The sequence below is a fragment of the Chiloscyllium plagiosum genome, chromosome 7, assembly GCF_004010195.1.
Source record: "Chiloscyllium plagiosum isolate BGI_BamShark_2017 chromosome 7, ASM401019v2, whole genome shotgun sequence".
In the NCBI taxonomy this organism is placed as follows: domain Eukaryota; kingdom Metazoa; phylum Chordata; class Chondrichthyes; order Orectolobiformes; family Hemiscylliidae; genus Chiloscyllium; species Chiloscyllium plagiosum.
The window spans coordinates 40,807,896-40,834,303 of record NC_057716.1 but is presented as its reverse complement, the minus strand read 5'-3'; the positions used below and the strand labels follow the sequence as shown (position 1 = coordinate 40,834,303).

Here is a 26,408-nt window from a genome sequence, read left to right as displayed (position 1 = left end):
AGTCATAGAAGTCTTTTATTGGAGAGATTTTATAGAGTTCACAAGAGTTGGAAATATGGCATGTGAGCTGACTTAATATTCCAATTGGACGATAGTGTGGTTAAGTCAGCAGCATGTTTTTAGCATGTTGGGCATCACACTGGCTTATAGCAAGCTCCTATTTGTAATGCATCTGCATACCATGACTTATTATTTCAAAACAGCAAGAGCCTCATTTCACCCAATTCGTGGTTGTTTAATAGGGGCCTGCAACAGTTGACTTTGCACAGTTGTTTCCAAGATAGCAGATTTCCATTTTCAATTCTATGACGCAAGGCATTTACAAGGAAAGGTTTCTACACCCAGCTAAAAATTCAGCACCTTTAGATGCTCTAGATCAAATTAACTTTTGTAGCCTTGTGAGAAGAGTCTTATGTTATATAAGGCAGCAATTGCAGGTTAAAATCATCAAAATGATACACTCAATGTTTTCAATTGTCTTACTAAAGGATATCTCTTGAAACATAAAAAGCTACTCAGTAGTCAAAAGGTCTGACATGAAATATCTCAGTTTTGAACGAATCATCTAGATGTAAGGTTTGAAATAGGCAAAATTCAAAATTATTGTTCTTTGCTTCACTAACAAAAGATAACAATATTTAATTCTCAACCACATATCACATTAATAGATTGTAGACATGAGCAGAAAATATCAAAGGAGAGCTAAACTTGACTTTAATGTAAACAGTGGGAAGATAAACAATTGTATAAAACGGCAATACAGTAGTCCTTTGCAGGACAGTACTGCATCACTGCTAACAGAACAAGTAATTAAATTTCCACCTGCTGTGACTATACACAAAGAGCTCTTTGTCTGACTTTAAAAAATCAATTGCAAATGGTTGATTATTGTCATTTCGTATTGCATCATTGATAGAGTATTGGAAATCCATTTGGAGAAGTTAGTTTCATCACAGATTGACAGAATTCAACAAATATTTTGACAGCTTTGGTTTAGGGTTTACATACCCATCAAACTCTTGAATATCACATTCCATGAGAACTGAAAAAGCATGTCCTTCATGCTCTGTAACTACAAAAGAGAGACAGTCAGGAATAGAAAATTAAGTAATCTGCAGATTTGACAATTTTAAAAAAAAATTGGTACCTTTGAACTTGTGGTTGCCATCTGTATGAACATATGGTAAGGCTATAAAAGGCAAATTATACTAGAATGTGTATTTTATAATTAAGAAAAAGCAATGCAAACACATAATTAGATGCCAAGGCAGTTAATAATGAATTTTACAAAATACAATACTCTTCTAGAATCTTCTAATTATCTATTTTTAAAATATCATGTAGCTACAGTTTAATTTTGTGCAATTTTACTTAAAAGTTTGAGTTACAGTAATAAGGAACAGAAATATTACTCAACGTAAAAACATGAAGTGCAGGAAAACACCAGTGACAACATCAAATGATAGTAGGGAGAAGGTGGCAAAGCTACACACCAGAGCCTGAATTCTCCAGAGGATCAAAATCTGTCATTCCACATTGCCATCTCTACTGTGTTTATGCCCTATGTGGCATTCTAAATGCCAATGAAAATGGGATGAGCTGGCATGCTGCAGATGGCACTAAGCATCATAACTGCATTTAGCATTTTCTAGGGCAGCTTTGCCAGAAGAGACGACCCAGCTGGATCTACCCATCAAAGATTTCTGCCGACTGACATGACACTTGCAGATGGATTTTTTTGTGTAAGAATGTGCATCATTATTTGCAAGATTACATTAATCTTTCATGCTTGTATATTTTCCGGTACCAGTGTAATTCTGATTATAACTTCAGCAATATATTATTTAGAAAACACAAAGGTTTTCTTTCAGATGATTTCAAAGAATCACTGAAGAATTAAAGATACTGTGTATAAAGCCTGATCTCTTTCATATTAAGTGCACGTACATCAATGTACTTGATATAAATACAACAGACTATCAATACATGAGTGGATCACATCTCCTTGAAATTCAGATATATTGGATTAGTAATAATATTTTTCTTTCAGAATTAACAAGACAAAACTGATTAACTGTCTTAGTTTGACAAACTCCAGTTTGCAATTAATTGCCAGAATGTCCATCTGCATCACAAAATAATGGCAAATACTCCAGTCATTCAATGTAACTGTAGGGGGAGTTGCGAACAGTTAAACAAATTGGATTATTGGAGCAATGATTTTGACTGCACATGTGGCCCAGTTCTTAAACTCAGTAGAATATACTGACATAAATGTTATTTTACATGAACAGTGTAATTATTCACATCTCAAAAAAGCAATTTAATAATCTTTTGAAGATGCTATCTGATACAAAATCAAAACCAAAGAATATGCAAAATATACAATTTAAATTAAGAAATATGTTGTGTAATGCATTCATTTAATTATATTTTTAGAATAGTGGTTACCAGGATTATTGAAAGTCCAATTCATTGACCTTCTGTTATGATGTTAAAACACACAAATATCATAACAGTCCTCAAAGGATGAATAGATTACTTCAAAACGTGGACCATATCAGAAAGGCGAGATAACTATTTTTTGTGTCACTAATATTTTTTAGATTATAGAAGCACTTTTCATTTTTTTTGTGACCTGATATATCAGAAGAAATGGTTTAAAAATAGTACATTGTCATTCAGGTGTGTTCAACTTGATTCTCTAGCTCATCAAAACAGAAATGAACCTCATTAAAATATTTGAATCAGGCTCAATCACTAAAGTTATGACCCTTATGCAACTGTGGCATTTGGTTTCCACTGCCTTTTGAGGGAAAGTATTCCAAAGCCGCTCAACCTTTTGAGAGAAAACAAATTATTTTAAAATGGGTGACCCCTTATTTTTAGATGTCACCCCTTAGTTCTAGATGTATCCATGAAGAAACAGGAATTTTTCACTGCCTTGAATGGTGTGGGCAATAGTGAGGAAGTCAGGCAAATATGGCAGAATTGAAAAGAATCAGATTCCAAACATTGAGAAAAAGATTTCTGAGTTACCACTTACAGTTTAAATGGTCAGCTTTGAATCTCATTAATGATTATAGCTTTATTTCCTTCATTTGTATCTTATTAGCTAATGTCACCTCTATGCAGCTCCCAATTCTCCACCCCTACTCAAAGAAATTAGAACGGACGAATTCCTGACATGAACATTAGAACTGTTACCAGGTAACAGCAGCAAAGAGATTACTTCTTTGCACCTTCATCCACTCCACCCTCACCATTTCCATGCATACTCATTGAACCTTTTCCACCTTTTGTTCACTCAAGATAGCATCATCAAACTACCAGTCTCACCATATCATCATGACTGCTTTTAGGACCACTCGCACCACTTCAGGATTTTACTTTTGTGTTACAAGACATGAATTCCTTGCATGATTGTGCCTGGTTGCTTTGGCTGCAGGGAGAAACATGCGCCTCATGCACAATATAAAATGCATGTTATGGCACTTTATACCAGTACTAGGAACGTGGGTTCCTTTATGGGTAAAGCAGAACAGCTCTATTGTTGATTGACAGCAGATGATATTCATCAGACTTTGTTTTAAGTGCTATTTGGGTTTGTTCTGGATACACAAAAGTTCCTTAAGGGAAAAATGAAAACCATGTTTATCCTAAACTATAAAGGGTAAAGTTGCCATAGTCTTACCAGACCATAGGCTTGCTTTTTCATCACAGAGAGATGACTGGTGATGGTTTAACCTCAGGATCACCATGCCTCAAGTGAGGGAGAGGCTCAGAAGAAGATTCCTTTGTGCTAAACAGTACATTCATAATAAAAACCAATGTGATTCTCTGAAAGTCTTTTGCTGCCCAATTCAACATAGATTTCAGTCCATTAAATATAGTAACAAGCACTTACCTTGATCTCTTTAGATGGGAAGATAAAGAAAGCAGAAAGTAATTCCTGTTTTTTATAGAAACAAGGTCCCTGGTGGCTTTTCAAGAAACAGTACCTGAGTCACATGTAGGATCATGAATAATGTTCATCCACAGGCGTTTGTGAATTAGAGTTATTTAAGCAGTTGAAGAAGTGGAGATGTATACCCTAGTCACTTCAAACATGCAGCAGCAAAGTAGAATAGGGTTTTTTTCTTTACCAGGTACAAGTAAAATTAACAACAAAGTATTTTTGGGACTAGATATAACAGACATGAAAACTGAAGAGGGGACTGGAGACTACAATACAATTTATGGACAAAGTTTACAAAAAGAATGACTTGTTGGAAGTCTCTGAGGCAGAGTCAATATTTGATAAATTTAAGAGGAGAGACAATCTGTCCATGAAGGAATGAATCATGAAATTGGAGAGATTATATAAAATACAAAAGAAATTCAATTTGGAAATTCTGGAATCTGTGCTAGCATTTAAGCTATTAGATTGTGCACAAATCTCACACGTGGATAGACATATGCTTTTGACAGATGTTCAATTTTGTGGTAATAACTGTTTTTGAACAAGTGGCTGCTGCTCTGAAAACATTTTTAGAGAGATCGTTATTTTCTGTCACTTCACAGGAGGATTAGATTAGATTAGATTACTTGCAGTGTGGAAACAAACCCTTCAGCCCAACAAGTCCACACCGATGTTCAGAGTTCTCAGCAATATAGAGAATGGAAGACTCTCGACCCCCGAGGCTCCCAGCCTCATTCCTGATTAAGCGCTTTTGCCCAAAACATTGATTCGCCTGTTTCTCAGACGCTGCTTGACCTGCTGTGCTTTTCCATCACCACACTCTTGACTCTAATCTCCAGTATCTGCAGTACTCGCTTTCATCTAGCCAAAATTTAAGAAGGGCTAGACACAGGTGCCTGCATAAGGATAGAATTCCTGAAAGGTATTTTTTCGTGGGCAGGGTGGGGAAGAACGGCTTGCAACTTTAATAGATGTCTGAATCAAGGGAAAATGCAGAATTAAAGTGATGGCTGGCAATAGATGAGTCCCACATTGCCATGGAGAATAATTGATCGGTATTTTTAATGTATTCTAATATCACATATCAGGAATTGTCCAAATATTAGAAGCAACTCATAAATCACATTGTTCTGAAGGTTGAAGACCAACAAAAGATTGTATTAGTAGCAAAATTTAAGTTGGCCCATGAGTATCTTTGTTGCTGATTTATTCAATTCTACTTTACTCGCCTTTATCTGAAACTACAGCATGTGACTTTTGTTGGCTGAACTGCTATTTGGAAAACTTTGGAAAAGCAGACAAAAATTGTGTCATAGAATATATAATCTGCTTTCAATTTTGGAGTTACAATTGATTGTCAAGTAAGGTTAAATCTCACAGGATGCAGGGACAGCTAGCCAATTGGATACAAAATTGGCTTGAAGATAGGAGACAGAGGGTGGTGGCAGAGGAAGTCTATGATCAGCGGTGTGCCACAGGGATTGATGCTGGGTCCACCGATTATTCATAGAAATTTGGATGAGAATTTTTGGAGGTATAGTTAGTAAATTTGTGGATGACACCAGGATTGATGAGGGCAGAGTGGTAGATGTGATCTATATGGACTTCAGGAAGGCATTTGACAAGGTTACCCATGGGAGACTGGATCTCACGGAATACAGGGAGAACTAGTCATTTGGATACATAACTGGCTCAAAAGGTAGAAGACAGAGGGTGGTGGTGGAGGGTTGTTTTTCAGACTGGAGGCATGTGACCAGTGGAGTGCCACAAGGATCAGTACTGGGTCCTCTTTTTGTCATTTATATAAATGATTTGGATGCGAGCATTAGAGGTACAGTTAGTAAGTTTGCAGATGACACCAAAATTAGAGGTGTAGTGGACAGTGAAGAAGTTACCTCAGATTACAACAGGATCTTGACCAGATGGGCCAATGGGCTGAGAAGTGGCAGATGGAGTTTAATTCAGATAAATCGGAGGTGCTACATTTTAGGAAAGCAAATCTTAGCAAGACTTATATACTTAACGATAAGAGACCTTGGAGTGCAGGTTCATAGCTCCTTGAAAGTGGAGCTGCAGGTAGATAAGATAGTGAAGGAGGCATTTGATATGCTTTCTTTTATTGGTCAGAGTATTGAGTACAGGAGTTGGGAGGTCATGTTGCGGCTGTACAGGACATTGGTTAGGCCACTGTTGGAATATTGCATACAATTCTGGGCTCCTTCCTATCGGAAAGATGTTGTGAAACTTGAAAGGGTTCAGAAAAGATTTACAAGGATACTGCCAGGGTTGGAGGATTTGAGCTACAGGGGGAAGCTGAACAGGCTGGGGCTGTTTTCCCTGGAGCATCGGAGGCTGAGGGGTGACCTTTTAGAGGTTTACAAAATTATGAGGGGCATGGATAGGATAAATCGACAAAGCCTTTTCCCTGATGTCAGAGAGTCCAGAACTAGAGGGCATAGGTTTAGGGTGAGAGGGCAAAGATATAAAAGAGACCTATGGGGCAACATTTTCACACAGAGGTTGGTACGTGTATGGAATGAGCTACCGGAAGAAGTGGTGGAGGCTGGTACAATTGCAATTTTGGATGTGTATATGAATAGGAAGGGTTTGGAGGGATATGGGCCGGGTGCTGGCAGGTAGGACTAGATCGGGTTGGGCTATCTGGTCAGCATGGATGGGTTGGACCAAAGGGTCTGTTTCCATGCTGTACATCTCTGTGACTCTATGGTAGCATAGTGGACAATGAAAAAAGTTTTGAGAATGCAGCGAGATCTTGATCAACTGGGCCAGTGGAATGACAGATTGAATTAAATTACATAAATGCAAGGTGTTTCATTTTGGCAGGTCAAACCAGGGCAGGACTTACACTGTCAATGGTAGGGCCCTGGGGAGTGTAAAAGAATACAGAGATCCAGGGGTACAGATTCACAGCTCCTTGAAAGCGGAGTCACAAGTAGACCAACAATTAAGTACAGGAGTTGGAACATCTTGTTGCAGCTGTACCAGACGTTGGTAAGGCCACATTTGGAATACTGTGTGCAATTCTGGTCACCCTACTATGGCAAGCATATTATTAAACTACAAAATGAGTGCAGAAAAGATTTATTTGGATGCTACCTGAACTGGAAAGTTTGAGTTATAAGAAGAGCTAGACAGACTGGTATGTTTTGCCCTGGAGGGTAGGAGACTGAGGCATGACGTCACAGAGGTCTATAAAGTCATGAGAGGCACAGATTAGGTAGATCACCAACCACTCTTCCCCATGGTCAGGGAGTCTAAACTAGACAGCATTGGTTTAAAGTGAGAGCACAAAATGTAGAAGGGTCCAAAGAGGCAACTTTGTTTTTACACAGAGGATGGTGAGTGTCTAAGGGGTAGACGGACTGACAGAGGCAGTGGACCAAACGTAGGTAAATGGGACTAGTTTTATTGTGAAAACTGAGTGGCCTAGGCAAGTTGGGCCGATAGGCCTGTTTCCTTCTGTAAGCTGCTATGACTCTAATCCATTAACATCTTTAAAGGCAGAGATTCTCTCCTGTGCATGATAGACGTAAATGACTTGAATGAAGGAATCAAATGTAATATTTTTAAGTGTGCTGACAACATAAAACTAAGTTGGTTTGTGAGTTGGGAGGAAAATGCAAGGAGACTTCGTGGTGATTTAGACATGTGCATAGTGCAGAAGTGCATATACAAACATGTGGCAGATACAAAATAACATGGATAAATGTGAAATTATACACTTTGGTGTATTTTAGAGAAAGAGGGAATATCATTTATATAGGGATATATTGGGAAATTTGATGTACAAAGGGATCTAAATGTACTTGGACACTAGTCAATGAAAGTAAACAACAAATGCTGGAGATCACAGGTCAGACAGTATCCATGGAAAGAGAGCAAGCTAACGTTCCAAGGAAGAGGCATCTAGACTCGAAATGTTAGTTTGCTCTATCTCCATGGATGCTGTCTGACCCGCTGTGATCTCTGGCATTTGATGTTTTCAGTGCAGATTCCAGCATCTGCAGTAAATTTATTCCTACATGGAAGTAAACAGGCAGGTACAACAAGCAAATAGAAAGGCAAATGGTATACTGGCCGTCAATACAAGAGGATTTGAGTTCAGAAGTAGGGATGTGTTATTGCAGCTTTAGAGTGCACAGAAGACAGGAGAGTTGTGGTAGATGGAAAATATTCAGCCTGGAGCTCCGTGACCAGTGGTGTTCTACATGGATCAGTTTTGGGACCTCTGCTCTTTGTGATTTTTATAAATAACTTGAATGAGGAGGTGGAAGGGTGGGTTAGTACATTTGCTGATGACATGAAGGTTGATGGAGTTGTGGATAGTGTGGAGGGCTGTTGTAGGTTGCAACAAGACATTGACAGGATGCAGAACTGGGCAGATAAATGGCAGATGGAATTCAACCTGGAAAAGTGTGAAGTAATTCTCATCGGAAGGTCAAATTTGAATGCAGAATACAGGGTTAAAGACAGGACTCTTGGCTGTGTGGAGGAACAAAGGGATCTTGGGGTCCATGTGCCCTCAAAGTTGCCACCCAAGTTGATAGGGTTGTAAAGAATGTGTATGGTGTGTTGGCTTTCATTAGCAGAGAGATTGAGTCTAAGATCCACACGAGGTTATGCTGCAGCTCTATGGAGTCCTGGTTAGACTACACTTGGAATATTTGTTCAGTTCTGGTTGCCTCATTATAGGAAGAACGTGGAAGCTTTAGAGAGGGTGCAGACAAGATTTACCAGGATGCGGCCTGGACTGGAGTGCATGTCTTATGAAGACAGGTTTAGGGAGCTAGGGCTTTTCTCAAAGGAGTGAAGAAAGATGAGAGGTGACTTGATAGAAGTGTACAAGATGATGAGAGACATAGAGTGGATAGCCAGAGATTCTTTCCCATGGTAGAAATATCTATCATGAGGGGGCGTAATTGTAAAATAATTGGAGGAAGATTTAGGGGAGATGTCAGAGGTAGGTTCTTTACACAGAGAGTGGTGGGTGTGTGGAATGCACTGCCAGCAGTGGTCGTAGAGTCAGATACATTAGGGACTTTTAAGCGACTCTTGAATAGGCATTTAGAAGTTAGTACAATGAAGGGAATGCAGGTTAGTCTGATCTTAGAGTAGGATAAAAGACTGGCACAACATCGAGGGCCGAAGGGCCTGTACTGTTCATTGTTTTATGTTCTAGATGCACGAAGGCTCCTTCAAAGTACCTTCCAAATCCACAGCAGCTTTTATCAAGAAGGATAAGGACAACAGATACTTGGGAATACCATCACCTTCAATTTACCTTCTTGTAAATATATCACTGTTTCTGCTCTGTCATTGAGAGTGTACTCACGCAAAACATACTACAGCAGTTCAGGAAGGCAGCTGACTACTACCTTCTGAAGTGCAATTGGGGTTGGCCAACAAATGTTAGCCAGCCAACAAGGTGCACATTCCTGAAAGAATATTAGTTAAAATAAAGTTCCCTTCTCTGATTATTTTCACTGACGCAGGATGCAGATCCAACTGTCTGTGTACTCTGCTATTTCCGTCTCCATAGCAATGGTGGGTGGTTCAAGTTCACTTTGTACTTTTAGTGGGATTCGACTTCTTTAATAGGTAGATGGTCTTCATGGCCTCAGACTTGGATCATGGAACAATCCCAATCCTAAATGACAAACCTAAAGAAACAACTATCTGGTTCTAGAATTATTTCACTGAGGGTTTGAAATGCAAAGAAAAACTGTCCTTTTAGATTCAGTAGTTAGATGTGTGTAGTCTGAATTGGACCTGTTTGTATTGCAGCAATTGATTTATGGAGCTCTTTTCTACCAAGACATAGTGGCTATATCATTGACTAGCATTGCATATGCGTTGAGATGCATTAGGATATTTTAATGTCCGTCTCCACTGCATTGAAAACTGGAACAAAAACATTACTTGGGATCTATCGTGCCACAAACAAAGTGATTTAAATGCTCAGAGTTTCAATAAAAATAAAACAAAATAAAAGCCTTCAGAATCCCTCAGCAACCTTCACTTAGGGAAACAAAAAACCCTCAAGTACTCCTGGATTTCTTTGATAGGATATCTAATATACCTTGAAAATAAGGCTGTTTTTCAGATTCAGTTGTAACATTTGTTTACATTAATCAGGATCTGTTAGTATAGCTGAACCCATTATGAATATATAGCTAAATTTTAATGTCTTTAGAATTGCTTCTCTCAGCAGTGGCATGTATTTCTACTTTTATTGACAGTTTTAAGTGGTTATTAATGAATTGTCTGTCTTTGATGTAATTTGACCTCTTAAGAATTTTTTAAAAATTGTGATTGCTATTATGCATGAGTTTCTTTTCAGTATCAACCTTACGACATCACCATGTCTATTTTCAGATTAGCTCAAACGATACTTCAGTTCTTAAACACTTCATTTTGACATGAAGGAAAATTTATGCTTTGCGTACTTCTGGGTCACTTTGACTGTCGGGACACATCTAATGCTTCTAAGATTATTTTCTTCATGCTTACTTGCATGTTGCCAAACTGTCGAGCTTGCATTTCTTTTTAGCATATGGGCTCTTCAGCTTTAATTTGCAATGCTGTCAGCCTCTCTGGCTTGCATTGGTGTTTAGTGCAGAGGGAGAGACAGTTAGCTTGTTACTGTCGAGACCATTGAACAGTCAAGGGGGTGGACCTTTTGCTGTACGGTATCAGACTGTCAGTGTTACAGGTGCAACGTGGCAGCAGCTTGTGCGAACAACATTCTGCATGCATTTCAAGCAAATGGCCACTTCTGAACTTCAAAGGACAACAGTGGAGTGAAGACTCACTATGGTGAGTCAAGAGGTCGTGGTAGTCGGTTTAGGGGTTCATCACATCCAATCTCAGTCCAGGAGCTTGGTTACAGTCAGTTGGGTACATAGTATGTTGAACAGTCCACGGATCAGTGTTCTTGCAATCAGTTCAGGTATCACAAATATGTCAGTAGGGATGCTGTGGAGACACATGCCTAAAGACTGTGCTTTCCTCAGTTGCAGCTGTAGTGATGAGAATGAGGCCAGCCAGGTGGAGCTCAAAGACTGAGTTCTCTGTTACAATCAGGGAGTCCTGGTTGACAGATATAAACTGGAGTATCAGGGGTTCTGTTCACACTCTCAGCCAGCTCTGAGCTAGCTGGATCGGAGTCATGTACTATGCATGTATAACTGAAGGGTGACTTAATGACAGGGTACTGACCTTCATTGAGTTATGTCAGCAGCAGTCTTCCTGAGTGTGTCTGGAAGGTTGGGCTGCAGTCATTGCTGGGGGATTAGGTGTTAATCCTCAGCGAGTTTATGGTGACAGGACTTGTCAGGGGAAGAGACGTTTGTGAGAGATACAGTTAGAGTATCCATAGGAAAATGGGAAGCTCAGATCTGGGCTTGGCATTCACTGGACTAGTAAACAAAGGCATGGCAACTCAGAGGCATTGCCCTGGGAGTAAATAAGAGCATTAATCGTAATATAAAGAGGCTGAAAGGCCATTGAGGATGCAGGAACAGTAACTCAAAAGAGGGCATGGAAGATGGGAGGATCACCGTTCATCTGAGGTAAGGCCTGCATTTCTTTCATAAGGACATGAAGTTGAAATCTTGCCACCATCTCAGCAAGCTCAACTGTGCAATAAAGAGACAAAATGTCTGCCAATGTGCAGCATGGGTAAAGTAATGTACATTTTCTCTTAGGGGTGGATGAGACACCCTGCTAAGGGCAATTATATTAATTACTTATCCACTGATTGTGTAACACTAATCATCTGGAAGCAAATTATAATTCATTGGTCAGCTCATTCCTTTTTTGCAAGAATGAGCATTAAAAATTATGGCCTCAAGCAATCTTGACCTTTTATAAACTTTGCAATTATTGTCTCTCTGTCACATTAGTTACGCAAAGCTATGTGGGATGCAAACTTAAAAGTCTCATCTGGCTTTGGAATTTCTGCTTCACCTTTCATACCTGATACTAGAATACAATGCCTTGAACTTCATTCTCTCACTCTAACTGTAGGTAGGCAATGATATGGTCTCAGATGTTGAAGGTTAGCTTTTACTGGGAGGGATGCTTTATGGTGGTTAAGTATTTCATTTTATACTCTCCCAGCCAATTGTAGCCTAAATGCCTTTGGGAATGACCCGTCAAGTCTTCCAGGTCAACGGCCAACTAAAGAGCAGATTCCCTCTGCCACAGCTGAAGAATTTGGATTACGTTTAGGCATTACGCGCAAGGAAGGAAGATTAAAATTCCCCAGGGCCCATAAATGGCATGGGTGAAATGAATTGTAAAAGAATTCTGAACTTTTGTACATTTATATTCATTTACAGTCTTAGAATATTTGCTCTAATCTCTTGGTGGCTGTTGGACCTGGTGAGGATGCACCAAATTCAGGAATGATTGGCATCATTAGACATCCCAAGGATGAAAGAAGCTATAATGGCCAAGCATTGCTAATCTCCAAGCAAGTAACAATGTGGGTGGCATCAGCCATCATAGATCCTTGAACCATCATACTTTTGGCTGCAGCCAGGTGTTGCACTTAAATTTAATCTGATTTGATTTATTATTGTCACGTGTACCTAGGTAGAGTGAAAAGTTTTGCTTTGCTTGCAGTACAGGCAGACCATACTATACCATTCCATACAAAGTGCATAGGGTAATCAAACATACCAAACTTCCTTTATTGATGCTAATATGGATATAAGTGGCTACCATGCACAGATCATCCACACTTATGTTCACCTTTTCAGTGAAAGGATGGAATTGGTGATGATTCCACACAACTATACAACAACATTTCATTATGTTTTTCTCATTTTAAAGAGAGTGCATTATGTTCAAGGCTTATAGGTCAATATGGAGTTCATATCTCCACTCTCACTTGTCGTTTAGTGGCCTATTGTAAGAAATTATTTCCTCTCTCATGTCAAACACTGACCAACAGGATGCTCAAATATTTCAGAGCAATTTGGCAGTCTACCTAAAACAGTGAACATGAGTATAATGGGTAAAAAGGAGGTGGCCTTAGGTTTGCTTCAAAGCTGCTGACTATCATGAGAGACTTCACTGCAAAACACTTTAATATCATTTGCTGTATGGAGCCTTTACAGCTGTCTTATCTCAGAACCACACAGTGTTACTGCTCTGTCTCTGTTGTTTTCTCCCTAATGGCGGAGGACCTGTAATATGCAGATACTTGAAGATAGGATCACATGGCAATACTACACATTCATATGGAGAAGAAAACATGTAATTCAACAGTGGAAAAGTTCAAACAGTGCAGAAATAACCAGATCTACATGTACTGTGTACTGACTGACTAGGGGCTAATTGGCATCTAACAATAGAAAGTTACACAATGAAGGGAAGCCTAAGCACAGATCATTCCTCCTGGAACTGTTGTTCTGTTAAGTTCTGCCTGGTCTCTTGCACTAAATAGTGCTTACCTCAATTGTGCTCCCCTGGAAATCTCCCAGTTAAATATTTTGGGTATTAGCTTCAGAGGATTGTGCTCAATCTCCTATTTTCTCCTCCTCTAGGACGTTCCATCCCCTTTTTGAGTTCCAGTTTTTAGATTACTTTAGATTAGATTACTTTACAGTGTGGAAACAGGCCCTTCGGCCCAACAAGTCCACACCGACCTGCCGAAGCGTAACCCACCCCTACCCCTACATTTACCCCTTACCTAACACTACGGACAATTTAGCATGGCCAATTCACCTGACCTGCACATCTTTGGACTGTGGGAGGAAACCGGAGCACCCGGAGGAAACCCACGCAGACACAGGGAGAACGTGCAAACTCCACACAGTCAGTCGCCTGAGGCAGGAATTGAACCCGGGTCTCTGGCGCTGCGAGGCAGCAGTGCTAACCACTGGGCCACCGTGCCGCCCAGTTATGATGGCTGAATATGTCACAATGATGCAGCATACCTTTTTTTGCCTATATTTCAAGCTTCCACCAAGTATAGGCATCCAAACCTCATTTTGAGGAGGCCGAATGATCTGTTCCACTCTGGTCCTGAGAGAAGCATGGGTAGTATTATATCCCTATTCTGTGTCCATCAATGGTTTTACAAAGGTGTCATGAGCTATGTTTGTAGGAGTTAACCTTTTCCTTTCAGCAGCCATCCCTTGATGCCCAGTAGACCTTGGAGCATGAGAAAGTGTGAATTCTCTGGTATATACGAGTCATGATAATCCCAAGGGTATCTAATGCACACCTCCAAAATTTGGTATTGATGGCCACATAATTTTAAAATTGATGGAATGAGAGCCTTTTCTGTTTGTGAACTTCAGAATGCTGATAGAACAGTTACTAAGCTAGTTGAGTGCAGTCTATAAGGGTCTTGCAGTTTGGGAAAGCCAGCAATAGTGGAAAATCCCACTGCATGAGCTGTTTGACTCCTCATGTTTTGGGGAAAGGAGAAGCAAAACTGTTCTCTGGAGAAATTGTCATCTGTTACATCGAGGATGCACTTTTAAGTTAAGGATTGAGAAATACCATACAGATCCCAGCCACTCCTTTACAGTGTGTGCACTACGTCAGATGCAAGAACCATTAATATGTGGGGAATGTCAGAAATATAACTGCATATCAATAATGCTACTCCTCAGCCTTTGAATTGACATGTGTGCTATGAAAGATTTGCAAAGAGACAAATGTTACGAGTCCACAATGAGCTTTGAAAGCCAGGTGCAAAAACTGAGCTATTCACTATTCCTTCTAGCAGTGAAAGATCATCATTCAATGTTGAAGATAATTTTAGATTCTGACCATGTACTAATTGTTATGGGCTATACCACTCAGTTGTCTGAGCATAGGAATTGCAAGGTCATGTTAGGCCATCTTTGGAATATGACATGTAATTCTGGTCTCCTTACTATAGGTAGGATGTTGTGAAACTTGAAAAAGTGTTCAGAAAAGATCTACAAGGATATGGCCAGGGGTAGAGGGGTTGAGCTATAGAGAGAGGCTGAATAAACTGGATTTACTTTTCTTGAGCGTCAGAGGCTGAGGGGTGACTTTATAGAGGCTTATGTAATCATGAGGGGCATGGATAGAGTAAATAGACAAGGTCTTTTCGCTGAGGTGGAGGCTAGAGGGCATAGGTTTAAGGTGAGAGCTGAAAGATTTAGAAGTGACCTAAGGGGAACTTTTTTCACACAGAGAGGTGTGTATATGGAATGAACTGCCAGAGGAAGTGATGGAGGCTGGTGCAATTACATTTAAAAGGCATCTGGATAGGAATATGAATAAGAAGGGATTAGAGGGATTATGGGCCAAATGCTGGCAAATGGGACTAGACTTATTTAGGACATCTGGTCAGCATGGATGAGTTGGACTAAATGATCTGTTTCTGTGTTGTACATCTCTATGATGTTATGACTCTAAGTGTTTGCATGCACTGTTCATGCCCACTTGCAACTTACAGTTGCCTGATATACGAGTATCTTGTGCAAGCTATCAATATTGCCTGGCTTCTTTTGCACAAATCACTGCTGAATGGACTTTCTGCAGCAGTAAACATTTCTATAATATTTAGAATCTCATTAATAAATTCATCTCCATTATATTATTAAGAATTTTGCTGATGACTGAAGGTCTGTGCCTTCCCATTTTTCCATAGATTTGTCCACGGTAGGCTGTCCAGTCTATTGCTTATCAACCTGGATATGCTAAAATTGGTTACCATATCTATAAAATCTAGTAGGCATTCCAAGCTTTGTCCCATATCTTCACACCCATGGCTATACCTTCATCAAATTCCTGGGCTGAAATACACCTGTGATCAGGTGTGGTCAACATTTAACACATTCTTCACATTTTATTTTATTCGTTTGTATATTGTGAATGTCAGTGGCAGAGCTACCATTTCTTTCCCTCCTTAGTTGCCCTTGAGGTGGTGAGCTGTCTTCTTAAAATGTAGCAGTCTATTTGTTGTAGGTAGATCCACAATATTATTGAGGGGGGAATTCTAGGACTTTGACCCAGCAATACTGCAAGCGATTTATTTTCAAGTGAGGAACAGAGAACTTGCAGGTGGTGTTTCCATGTATCAGCTGCCCTCATTCTTGTAGATGATAATAGTTGTAGGTTTAGAAGGTGCTGTGCGTGGAGTTTTGGAGAATTTTTGCAGTGCATCTTGTTCACTGCTGCCACTGAATATCAATGGCTGAGAGCGTGAATGTTTATGGATGCGATGCTAGTCAATAGTGCCACTTTGTCCTGGATATTGTCAAGCTTCTTGAGTGCAGTTGGAGCTGCACTCATCCAGGAAAATGTCGAGTATTCCATCACACTCCTGACTGGTGTCTTGTAAATAGTAGACAGGCTTTGGGGAATCGGGAGGGGAGTTACGCACTGCAAGTTTTCTTGCCTCTGACCTGCTCATGTAGCTGCATTACTTATATTGCAAGTCCAGATCAGATTTCAAATCAATGGTGACCCCCAGGATGTTGAAATATTGGATTCAGTGATGTAAAGGTCACTGAATGTCAACGTGCGATTAGTTAGAGTCTCTCTTGTTGAACAGGTCATTGTCTGGTGTTATGAAGATGTGGGTGTACTTTAAGAGAGTTAAAAGCAGCAGAGTTAATAGCACCAAGTGTTCTCACCAACAATGTATGTAACACTTAGTCGAACAACTTGACTAGTCATTGCCCGGAGACAAAAACAAATTTGAATTCGGCCAATCAGTTTAAATTATATTCTGAAAAAATATCAAACCCCAATCAAGTTTGAATTGAGTATATTGACAATCCTAAAAACGAATGACACAATCAGACACTCTGGGGTAGAAGATAGGGGGGAAACTGAGCAGTTGAGAGGAGAACTGCCAACTCCTAGCATGTAACAGACTGCTTGAAAAAATCTCTCTCTTACAAGTACCTTTTTGATCAGTAACCACACAGAAATTCATAACAAGGAGAAAAGAAGACACAAGAAGATCCGAAGACGAGAACCTAAAGCTGCTTGGTTTTAAGTTAAAAAGTGTTGTTTTGTAAATCTTAATTGGAAGTTTTATCAGACTAGTATTATAGAAGGAAAGGTAAAAGATAGGTTAGAGAAAGAAATTGTAAATAGTGTTAGTTAATTATTCTATTATACTTTAAGAAGTAAAGTTGTTAATTTTTACCTTACACAGTTCTTAGCCACTCAAATATTTTACAGATTACTGGATTGGATAAATCTTTTCTGTGTTGGTTTTAAGTTAAGCAGGAGAGTCGCAACTTCTCAAGTTCAATTTCTCTGACTTTCTCTCTCCCTTTCTTCTCTCTCTCTCTCTCTCTCTCTCTCTCTCTCTCTTTGCTCAGCCAAGAACCTTCTCTCTCTCTCTTCCCTGTCTTTCTTCTCTCTCTCTTTGTTTATCTTCTAACTCCATTATCTGCAATTGTAATTTAAGTTTTTCTACCTCAATTGCACTTGTTTGTTTCTCTGAGACACCTAAGTGTTTGAGTAATTCCCTTACAATTTCAGCTTTACTTTTGTCCTTGGTTAAACTTCGATTTGGGTTATTTGCCAATTCTAAAAGTATGGCCTTTTTATTTCCTTCTAAACTTTCTTGGCAAATCTGAGAATCATCTTCAAGTCCCAGAACCTCTTTAGCAATTTTAAGAGCCATTTCTCTCACTTTTAATTAAATCAACCACAAGTCACCGAAATTAAATAAATTGTGTCACCTGCATTTTATTTAAAGATCTAGGACACTAACCTGCAAGTGTTTAAATCTGCTGGGATTTTTTGTACCCCTCAATCTATTAAAACCTGTCTAAACTAGTTCAAGTCACGGACCCGAGCCCCCAAGCTGTTACAACATGGGTTAAACTCTCCTGCTTAATTTGGCCAAGTGTGGCATGAAGGACAACACACATTCCAGGATAGGCGAAACAAAGTCACACGAGAATTCTTAGAAGCATGGCATTCTAACTAGAACTCCATCAATAAACATATTGACTTAGATCCCATCTACCTTCCCTTGCAAAGAGGAACCGGAAATAACATCACCTAGTTTAGGAAACCAAGACAGGCAGGACACACCACCAGTGTTTCATCAGAGACTCTTACTTATGATGTTACCTAGTCATGGTGACAAAATGTCTGAAAACAAACCTTCCAGCTCAGCGAGCTAACTTATATACTTCGAGGAGAAAGTGAGGTCTGCAGATGCTGGAGATCAAAGTTGAAACTTTATTGCTGGAACAGCACAGCAGGTCAGGCAGCATCCAGGGAACAGGAGATTCGACGTTTCGGGCACAGGCCCTTCTTCAGGAATGAGCAGAGAGTGTTCAGCAGGAGAAGATAAAAGGTAGGGAGGAGGGACTTGGAGGAGGGGAGTTGGAAATGTGATAGGTGGAAAGAGGTCAAGGTGAGGGTGATAGGTCGGAGTAGGATGGAGGCGGAGAGGTCTTGACCTCTCCGCCTCCATCCTACTCCGACCTATCACCCTCACCTTGACCTCTTTCCACCTATCACATTTCCAACTCCCCTCCTCCAAGTCCCTCCTCCCTACCTTTTATCTTCTCCTGCTGAACACTCTCTGCTCATTCCTGAAGAAGGGCCTGTGCCCGAAACGTCGAATCTCCTGTTCCCTGGATGCTGCCTGACCTGCTGTGCTGTTCCAGTAATAAAGTTTTAACTTATATACTTATCAACAACCTGAGCTATAAGTCTTCTCAAAAGTCACGAAGAGACCAATATGTATCTTCAGTATCTGAGGAGATAGGAATAGTACTGAACCTTGTGCAATCATTGGCAAACAGTCACACTTACGACCTTATGATGGAGGAAAGGTCATTGATGATACAGCTGAAGATGGTTGGGCCAAGACATTACCTTCAGGAACTCTTGCACAGATATCCTTGAAGTGAGATGATTGACTTGCAACAACAACAACAATCATCATCTTTTGTGCCACGTATAACTCCAATCAGCCGAGAACTTGCTCCCTGATTCCCATTACCTCCAGTTTTACGTGGGCTCCTTCATGTCACACTTGGCCAAATTTGGCTTTGATGTCAAAAGGCTGACACTTTCACCTCACATTGTAACTAAATCTGTTCTACAAGGAATTTGTATTCTTTATCCGTAGCTTTTACATTCTTTCACAGTAGATTTAATTGTTGTGAGGGGATTTACTCAGCAATAATGGTATGTTACTCTGGATGACATCATGATCATTAAATGATGCAGTCCTGCAATTTCACAGGAGAGAATATAGGGCATAGAAATCAGAAGCAGATCAGTTGAGCCTGCTCCACTATTCAGTATGATCATTGCTGATTCTCTATCTCAACACAATATTTTCACTTTCTCTCCACACTCCTTGATACCTTTAATATCTAAAACTGTTTCAGTCTTTCTTGAATATAGTCAGTGAACTGGTCTCCACAGCCTCCGTGGTCATACATTCCACAGGTTGACCACCTTCTGAGTGAAAAAATGTTTCTTCATCTCAGTTCTAAATGGGCTATCCAATATCCTGAGAATATGACCCCTGGTTCTAGACTCCACAACCAGGGTAAACACGTTTCCTGCATCTAGTCTGTCTGACCCTGATAGAATTTTATGCATTTCAGTGAGACCTTTTCATTCTTATGAAGTTTAGTGAGTACAGACCCAATTGAACCAATCTATCCTCACATGAGTTCTGCCAACACCATAAACCTTCGCTGCACTTTTTCCATGGCAAGTATGTCCTGTAGAAAGGGAGACCAAAACTGTATGCAATACACGATAAAACAGTATAGCACAGTACAGGCCCTTCAGCTCTTGCCGGCCTTTACTCCTTCTCTAAGAGCAGAGTAACCTACATACCCTTCATTGTACTATCTTCCACATGCCTGTCCAAGAGCCACTTAAATGTCCCTAACGTCTCTGACTGTACTACCACTGTTGGCAGTGCACTCCACACCACCCACCACTCTCTTTGTAAAGAACCTATCTCTGACATCTCCCTTAAACCTTTCTCCAATTTACCTTAAAATTATGATAGACGTTTCCATCATAAGAAAAAGTCTTTGGCTATCTAGTCTATCTATGCCTCTCATCAATTATACATCTCTATCAAATCAGCTCTCATCCTTCTTTACTCCAATGAGAAAATCATCTTATACACTTCTATCAAGTCACCTCTCATTTTTCTTCGCTCCAATGAGAAAAGCCCTAGCTCCCTCAACCTTTCTTCATAAGACATACACTCCAGTCCAGGCAATATCCTGATAAATCTCCTCAACACCTTCGCTAAAGCTTCCACATCCTTTGTATAATGAGGCAACCAGAACTGAACACAATATTCCAAATGTGATCTAACCAAGACTCTGTACAGCTGCAGCATAACCTCGCATGGCTCTTAGACTCAATCCTCCTGCTAATGAAAGCCAACACACCATACGCATTCTTTACATTTCTATCAACTTGGGTAACAACTTTGAGGGATCTATGGCGATGGACCTCAACATCCCTCTGTTCTTCCACACTGCCAGGAATCCTGCCTTTAACCTTATATCTGCATTCAAATTCGACCTTCCATAGTGAATGACTTGACGCTTTTCCGGTTTGAATTCCATCTTCCACTTACCAGTCCAGTTCTGCATCTGTCAATGTCTTGTTGCAACCGACAACAACCCAGTCCAGTTTAGTAACCCCAGGATGTTGACAACAGTGGATTCAGCGATTGTAATGCTATTGAATGTCAAGGGAAGATGGTTAGATTCCTTCTTGTTGGAGATGTCCATTTCCTGGCACTTGTGTGGCATGAATGTTTCTTGCTAATTGTCAGTCCAGGTCCGGATATTGTCCAGGTCCTACTGCATTTTGATATAGAATACTTCAGTATCTGAGAAGCCATAGATGTTGTGCAGTGACCAGTAAGCATCCCCATTTCTGACTTTGAGGGAAAGGTGGTAAACAAAGCAGCAAAACATGTTTGGGGTAGGACACTACTCTGAGCAACTCCTGCAAAGATTTCCTGGAGCTGAGATGACTGACCTCCAACAAGCTACACTACTTTCATTTATGCTAAGTGGAATTCCAACCATTGGAGAACTGTCTGCACATTTTAAATGATTCCCAAGTCACTTGTGCTTGGCCAAAATCCAGGCCTAGTAGTCGAGTTAGTTCACTATCTTATTAAATCATACAAGTTATGAAGGATTCCCACTTCCTAGGTACCTGTCTCAGATAAAGTATTGAGATTTACACATGAAACTCTGGATAACTTACTACTGATGTCAGTCTTGATGTCAGCCAACTTGAAAAGAGGTGCAACTTGTTCATAGTAGACTTGTTTAGCTTCCATTCTGTGACTGTATGGGTTAATAACAACTTTCAGGTACTTTGGTCTGTTTGGAAAATGTTCTGTAAAATAAGCAAAATAAATAATTCATTTGTTATTCAACTACAATCTTTTTAATTAAATTTAACAATGTCACTTTAATAGTAATTAGAACTATATTTTCCTCGTAAGTAGAATTATCTGTGACAAATTCACAACTTACCTGTATATATTTTATTGCAATTTTTGCACTTTTTTAATGCTTATCTGTAAATTAAATCCACATCAGTTTCTGGACTTACGGTCAACTCTATTTGAGGCATTTTAATTACTATTTGGAAGTTTTCGAAGTTCACTGTGCAGTCACTTCTTTCACTGACCCGGAGAAGTTTCAGATACACACTAAACTTGCACAAATAAAGTTATATTGTTCTTTATCATAGAAACCCCAGTGTGGAAAGAGGCCATTTGGCCCATCCACACTGACCCTCTGAAAAGCATTTCATCCAGACCTCTACGCTATCCAGGTAACACTATATTTACAATGGCTAATCCACCTAACCTACATCTCCCTGGACACTATAGACAATTTAGCACGGCCAATCCATCTAACCTGCACATCTTTCAACTTTCATGCCTTTAAAAAAAACCCCATGTGTTAATTTTATAAATCCTGCACTCTTATCTAAAATCAAAACTGGAACCTAACTACAAGATCCACGGATTTTCTGAAGGAAGATTGTTACAGCTTCTTTAAAAAATCAAAAATTATGTAATTTGGAGCTTGGCTCCTTATCTCCAGAAAGATTAGAAGAATGAGGGGAGATCAAAAAGGTATTCAAGATGATAGAAAGAATGGATAAAATAAGCATGGAGCGGATGCTTCCTCTTGTGGGGCATTCTAGTATGAGAGGTCTTTTAAATTTACTAGCCCTTAACCTAAGACTGAGTTGAGGAGAAACTACTTCCCCCAAAGGGTTGTGAATCTCTGGAATCTGCTTCCCCAAAGTGCAATGAATGCTGGGATAGTGAGTAAATTTAAGGAGAAGTTAGACAGATTTTTACTTGGTAGTGGGTTAAAAAGTTACAGGGAGAAGACAGAGGTGAAGAGTTTATCAGCCATGATTGAATGGTGCAGCAGACTCAATGTGCCGAAAGACCTAATTCTGCTTCTTTCTCTTATGAACTTCTGAGAAAATGTCCTCTAGCCTCAGAACATATTGCAATGCTATTTAGATCTGTCTCCAAAGCATTTATAAAACAAGAACGATGAACACCAACCATCCACATGAATTATGAATTGAAGTCCTTGTTTTGATGATATTTCTGGTATTAACGCATACTTAGGGACTGGATTTGCTCATTTTTTGGCGGTTCCTTTGGGTGTGATTCACGGTGGGTGGTTCAGCATGGCTAATATCAAACTTTAGCATGCAAATTTTTTACTCTTCAGCTCATTAATTGTGCAAATGGGCTTTTGAGTACCAGTCTCATGGAATTGTATGGCATGAGAAGTGGAAATGCTCACCATTGCAGAATCAAAATTCATGCTACGGTACCAAATTTCAAAACCAAATTCCACAACATTTCAGACACTGTCACGTGGAACTGTCCTTAGTACTGTGTTAGGTACGGTTATTGAGATGGAAATGGCACAGAAACACAATTATCTCTTTGATTCTTACACAAGAATCTGGAGGTACAGGTGGATGAGTTGGTATAATGGAGAGCAGTGCTTTTTCCTGCTGACCAGCAAAGGAAGCCACACCATAAGACTTAGCAAACATGGTCCAAGGCAACTGCCTGGGTCAGTGCCATCGTCAGAGTGAAGATCAATTTACAGCAGTGCAGAAAGCTTAATGATCTTCTGCACTCCACAAGGGTAAGTGTCATAACTGTCTCTTTGATATCCAACACTCACAGGGCCACCACTCATTCGCTAACTGCACATTCACTTAATCAAGACTCATTGACTACAGCCCTTTTATTTCATATGTCATGTCTACTCCAGGATCCTCAACCACCTCATCCACTCAAACTAACTCATGCCCTCTGACCTTTCTATTCAGTGGTGACACCATATTTCCTCTCCTGCTAACGCATCACCAATAACTGCTCTTTCATCCACTTCCACCTAAATAGCTCCCTTTGTCTCACTGCTGGAAAAAAATTACCCTTCCCCAGGACTGATGTCTCCACCCCAAATGACATACCTGTAATCCAGCAGGACTGACTGACTGACCAATGCTTCGGACTGAAATTGTATAAGCACCATGATTTGCAAAACCATATTCAACCTTGACCTCTCGAAGGACTCATCCCATTTGACTTTCACATATGACCATTTAGTTGAAGCATATGCATTGGGTTTGCTATGTAAGCAGTTGGCACATGCTGTAAATGTGACAATGATATAACAGTGCCAAACAATAATATATCCGCCCCACTGATTGTTCAGTGCTCAAAACGGCAATGAGTTGCTTGCATGTCATCTGCACAAAAACAAAATGCAAAGAAGCTTGCAATCACCAATTGGAAGGAAATTAAGTAAGCACTAAGAAAGCATGCTAAGGGCCACATGATATATCCTGTTTAGATGCACTTGTACCCTGGCAGTAAATGCAATATAGCTGGGGAATGAAAATCACGTGTCCCTGAGCTCCAAATTAAAGTACTGAAACCCTAAAGTGGTGTAGGAATTGGCCTAAAAGCTAATGATATGGTGAGGTTAGTGGTTTGGTAATGCCCACTTATCCATGAAGCGTGCAAGGAGGATAGTGAGGGTGGAGTTGTTTTAAGGCCTGGAGAAGCAAGTCATGAACTATTGCCATTGATTCTTGCCACATTGTTATGGTCAGTCCCTAAACAAGGTTCATCAATTTGTTTGGTTCCAGATGGAATACTCTGAATCGTTAGGCTCCCAAGTAAGGAAGGATACACTTGCTTAACACCATAGTTTTGACCAGTCACTAAAGGTTAATTTAAAAAGGATGCTTTTTTTTTTAAAAACCTCTCAGAACCAAATGCATTTATGTTTTAAAAAGGAGCCAATTCAACCAGGCTTGCCTGCGTTAACAAAGAGAGTTTATTAGTTACTAAACGTGAAAAGAAGCAGTAATACAAACACAGGCACCAGATTAAAAATAAGTAGTGAATCTAAAGGAAAAAGAAAAAAAAATCAATCTATAAGACGATCATAACAGGTTAATAGTAGAATGTTGCAATTTTTACATTAGATAGTATAGATAATGTTGACAGTGGTTGCATAGTTAATTTGGAGATTAATGGTTTTACAGGTTGATCCAAATTCTTTCATCCTGATCCTTTTTGACTAATACGCACAGTACAGCAGCTGCAGTCAGTTTTTAACCCCTTTTTGTTACACAAGCCTGAAAGACTAACATTGCTTCCTGCTGAGAGTAGGTAGTCAGCCTCTCATTATCTCTTTCTTTTTAGTTTTATTTTCTTTGCAGTATCACTGACTTTGCACAAGTGCGATTCTACACATCCATTCACGACTCTGTCAGTCACTGAATTTATATGCATAATCATCTTTTGGTTGAAATAGTCTCTGAGCCAGCATCACGACAGTATTTTCCCAGATTTCTTGACATTGCTCATTCTGCTTTAGCTACTGGAAATTTTTACCTTCTGATTCAAATTAGGGACAATTAGTCGTCCTTCTCCTCATCTTCAATTCTGTCTGAAAGCTGACCCCCAACCTGTAATGTAATTATCGCCCACTTGTAGGGTGAGAAGACAGGTCCTGAATCCAGCCAAATCAGTATAAGAATTGAATTACATGTTAGTGGCACAAACTGATGCAGATCAGTCACCCGGCCAATTGAGAAAGCAGCTTCCCCAAGAAATCAGAGTTTCTCGAGCAACATGAACTTTCATTCGCATGTTGTAGACTGGAGTTATGATTAGTGACAGTAGGGACTCAGATTTTCTTTCAACCCCATCTTACCAGGAATCTCTCCCATTCTTACTGCCTGCCATTGGTGTATTTTGGAAGGATTTGGGGGATTAACACTTCAACTATTTGACAGTGTTATGAACTCATCTCTCCTGGCGAGCAAGTCTTGATGTTAGTATTCAAGACTCTGTCAGTTGTTGCATGCAGTAGCAAAGTGACACCAGCCCAACCTTACTTCAAAGACTTAATATGCAGTGCAGCAATAATTTGCCCTATTATGCTGTCGTTTTCACTATGGTACAAGCTTGAAAGGATGTCTAATCCTACGTAATCCAAAATGAGCCACCAGATTGGAGAATTCTCACAGACTGCACAGCAAGAAATAAAAAGCACTGATTATCACTCACATTTCAGTCATTTTACAGGAAGTGAAATAAACATAGCATTCCCATAGGACCAAAATAAAAGATGAAATTAAGAAAAAGTGAATTAAGCATGAAATTTTTATTTTATAATTCAATAAAATCTTTCATAATTAAATGATGAAAATGTCATTCAAGGCTTCAAATTTAACTTCTCAGAGCCAAAGTGATTGTTCCGCAATAATTCTGACACAGCATAACAATTTAAATCGCAGTCACACCGCAATCAATAAAGATTAACTTTTAAACTGTTCTTTTATGGGAAGGTTAGTGCATGAAAGGTTGAAATTTATATTAGATCTATTGATGGTCAGCTGACTTCACTGGCAAAGATTACAACAACGTACTCTGTGAAACAACATGGTATCACTGGCTGCAAAGTCCAAATTTTGTCATGCATAGATGCTGAAGAATGCTATTGCTGATGATAATAATAATAATAATAATAATAGACTGACAATTTTGACCAATGCCCAAGAGAATTTGCCTTAGCCTTCTTTAGGTGTCTTTAACTTACAAATCCTAATCAACTTCCACATATTTCCTTATACTATTATGCAATTGGTGTTTGTCAGGTTTGGATCAGTCTCCCAGAACCCATTCTCCATGTGGAAATGTGCCTCACTTCCATTGTGAATATTACAACTAAAGCACAGATCCACTGGCATGTGGATCCAGAACTAATTATGCATAGAAATCACAATCTAAATCCAATTACTCTGCAACACAACACCATTTGCAAATTGATGTGTTGTGCCATCACACTGCTTTACACTATTAAAAAGTCCAGCCTAT

At 39.7% G+C, this 26,408-nt stretch overlaps 1 protein-coding gene across 8 annotated transcripts in view; it reads right to left on the bottom strand.

Moving 5' to 3' along the window:
- The window catches only part of cerkl (ceramide kinase-like), a 185,510-nt gene that overhangs the window by 69,595 nt on the left and 89,507 nt on the right, over nt 1–26,408 (bottom strand). For 6 of the 8 annotated variants that reach the window (XM_043693484.1, XM_043693482.1, XM_043693485.1 and 3 more), the window contains 3 exons: nt 21,221–21,355; nt 1,148–1,189; nt 1,009–1,072 (listed from right to left, as the gene is read on the bottom strand). In XM_043693484.1, the coding sequence (XP_043549419.1) occupies nt 1,009–1,072; nt 1,148–1,189; nt 21,221–21,355 (241 nt within the window). The remainder of the gene's footprint in view (nt 1–1,008; nt 1,073–1,147; nt 1,190–21,220; nt 21,356–26,408) is intronic. The other 2 variants (XM_043693483.1, XM_043693488.1) reach the window with 2 other exon arrangements.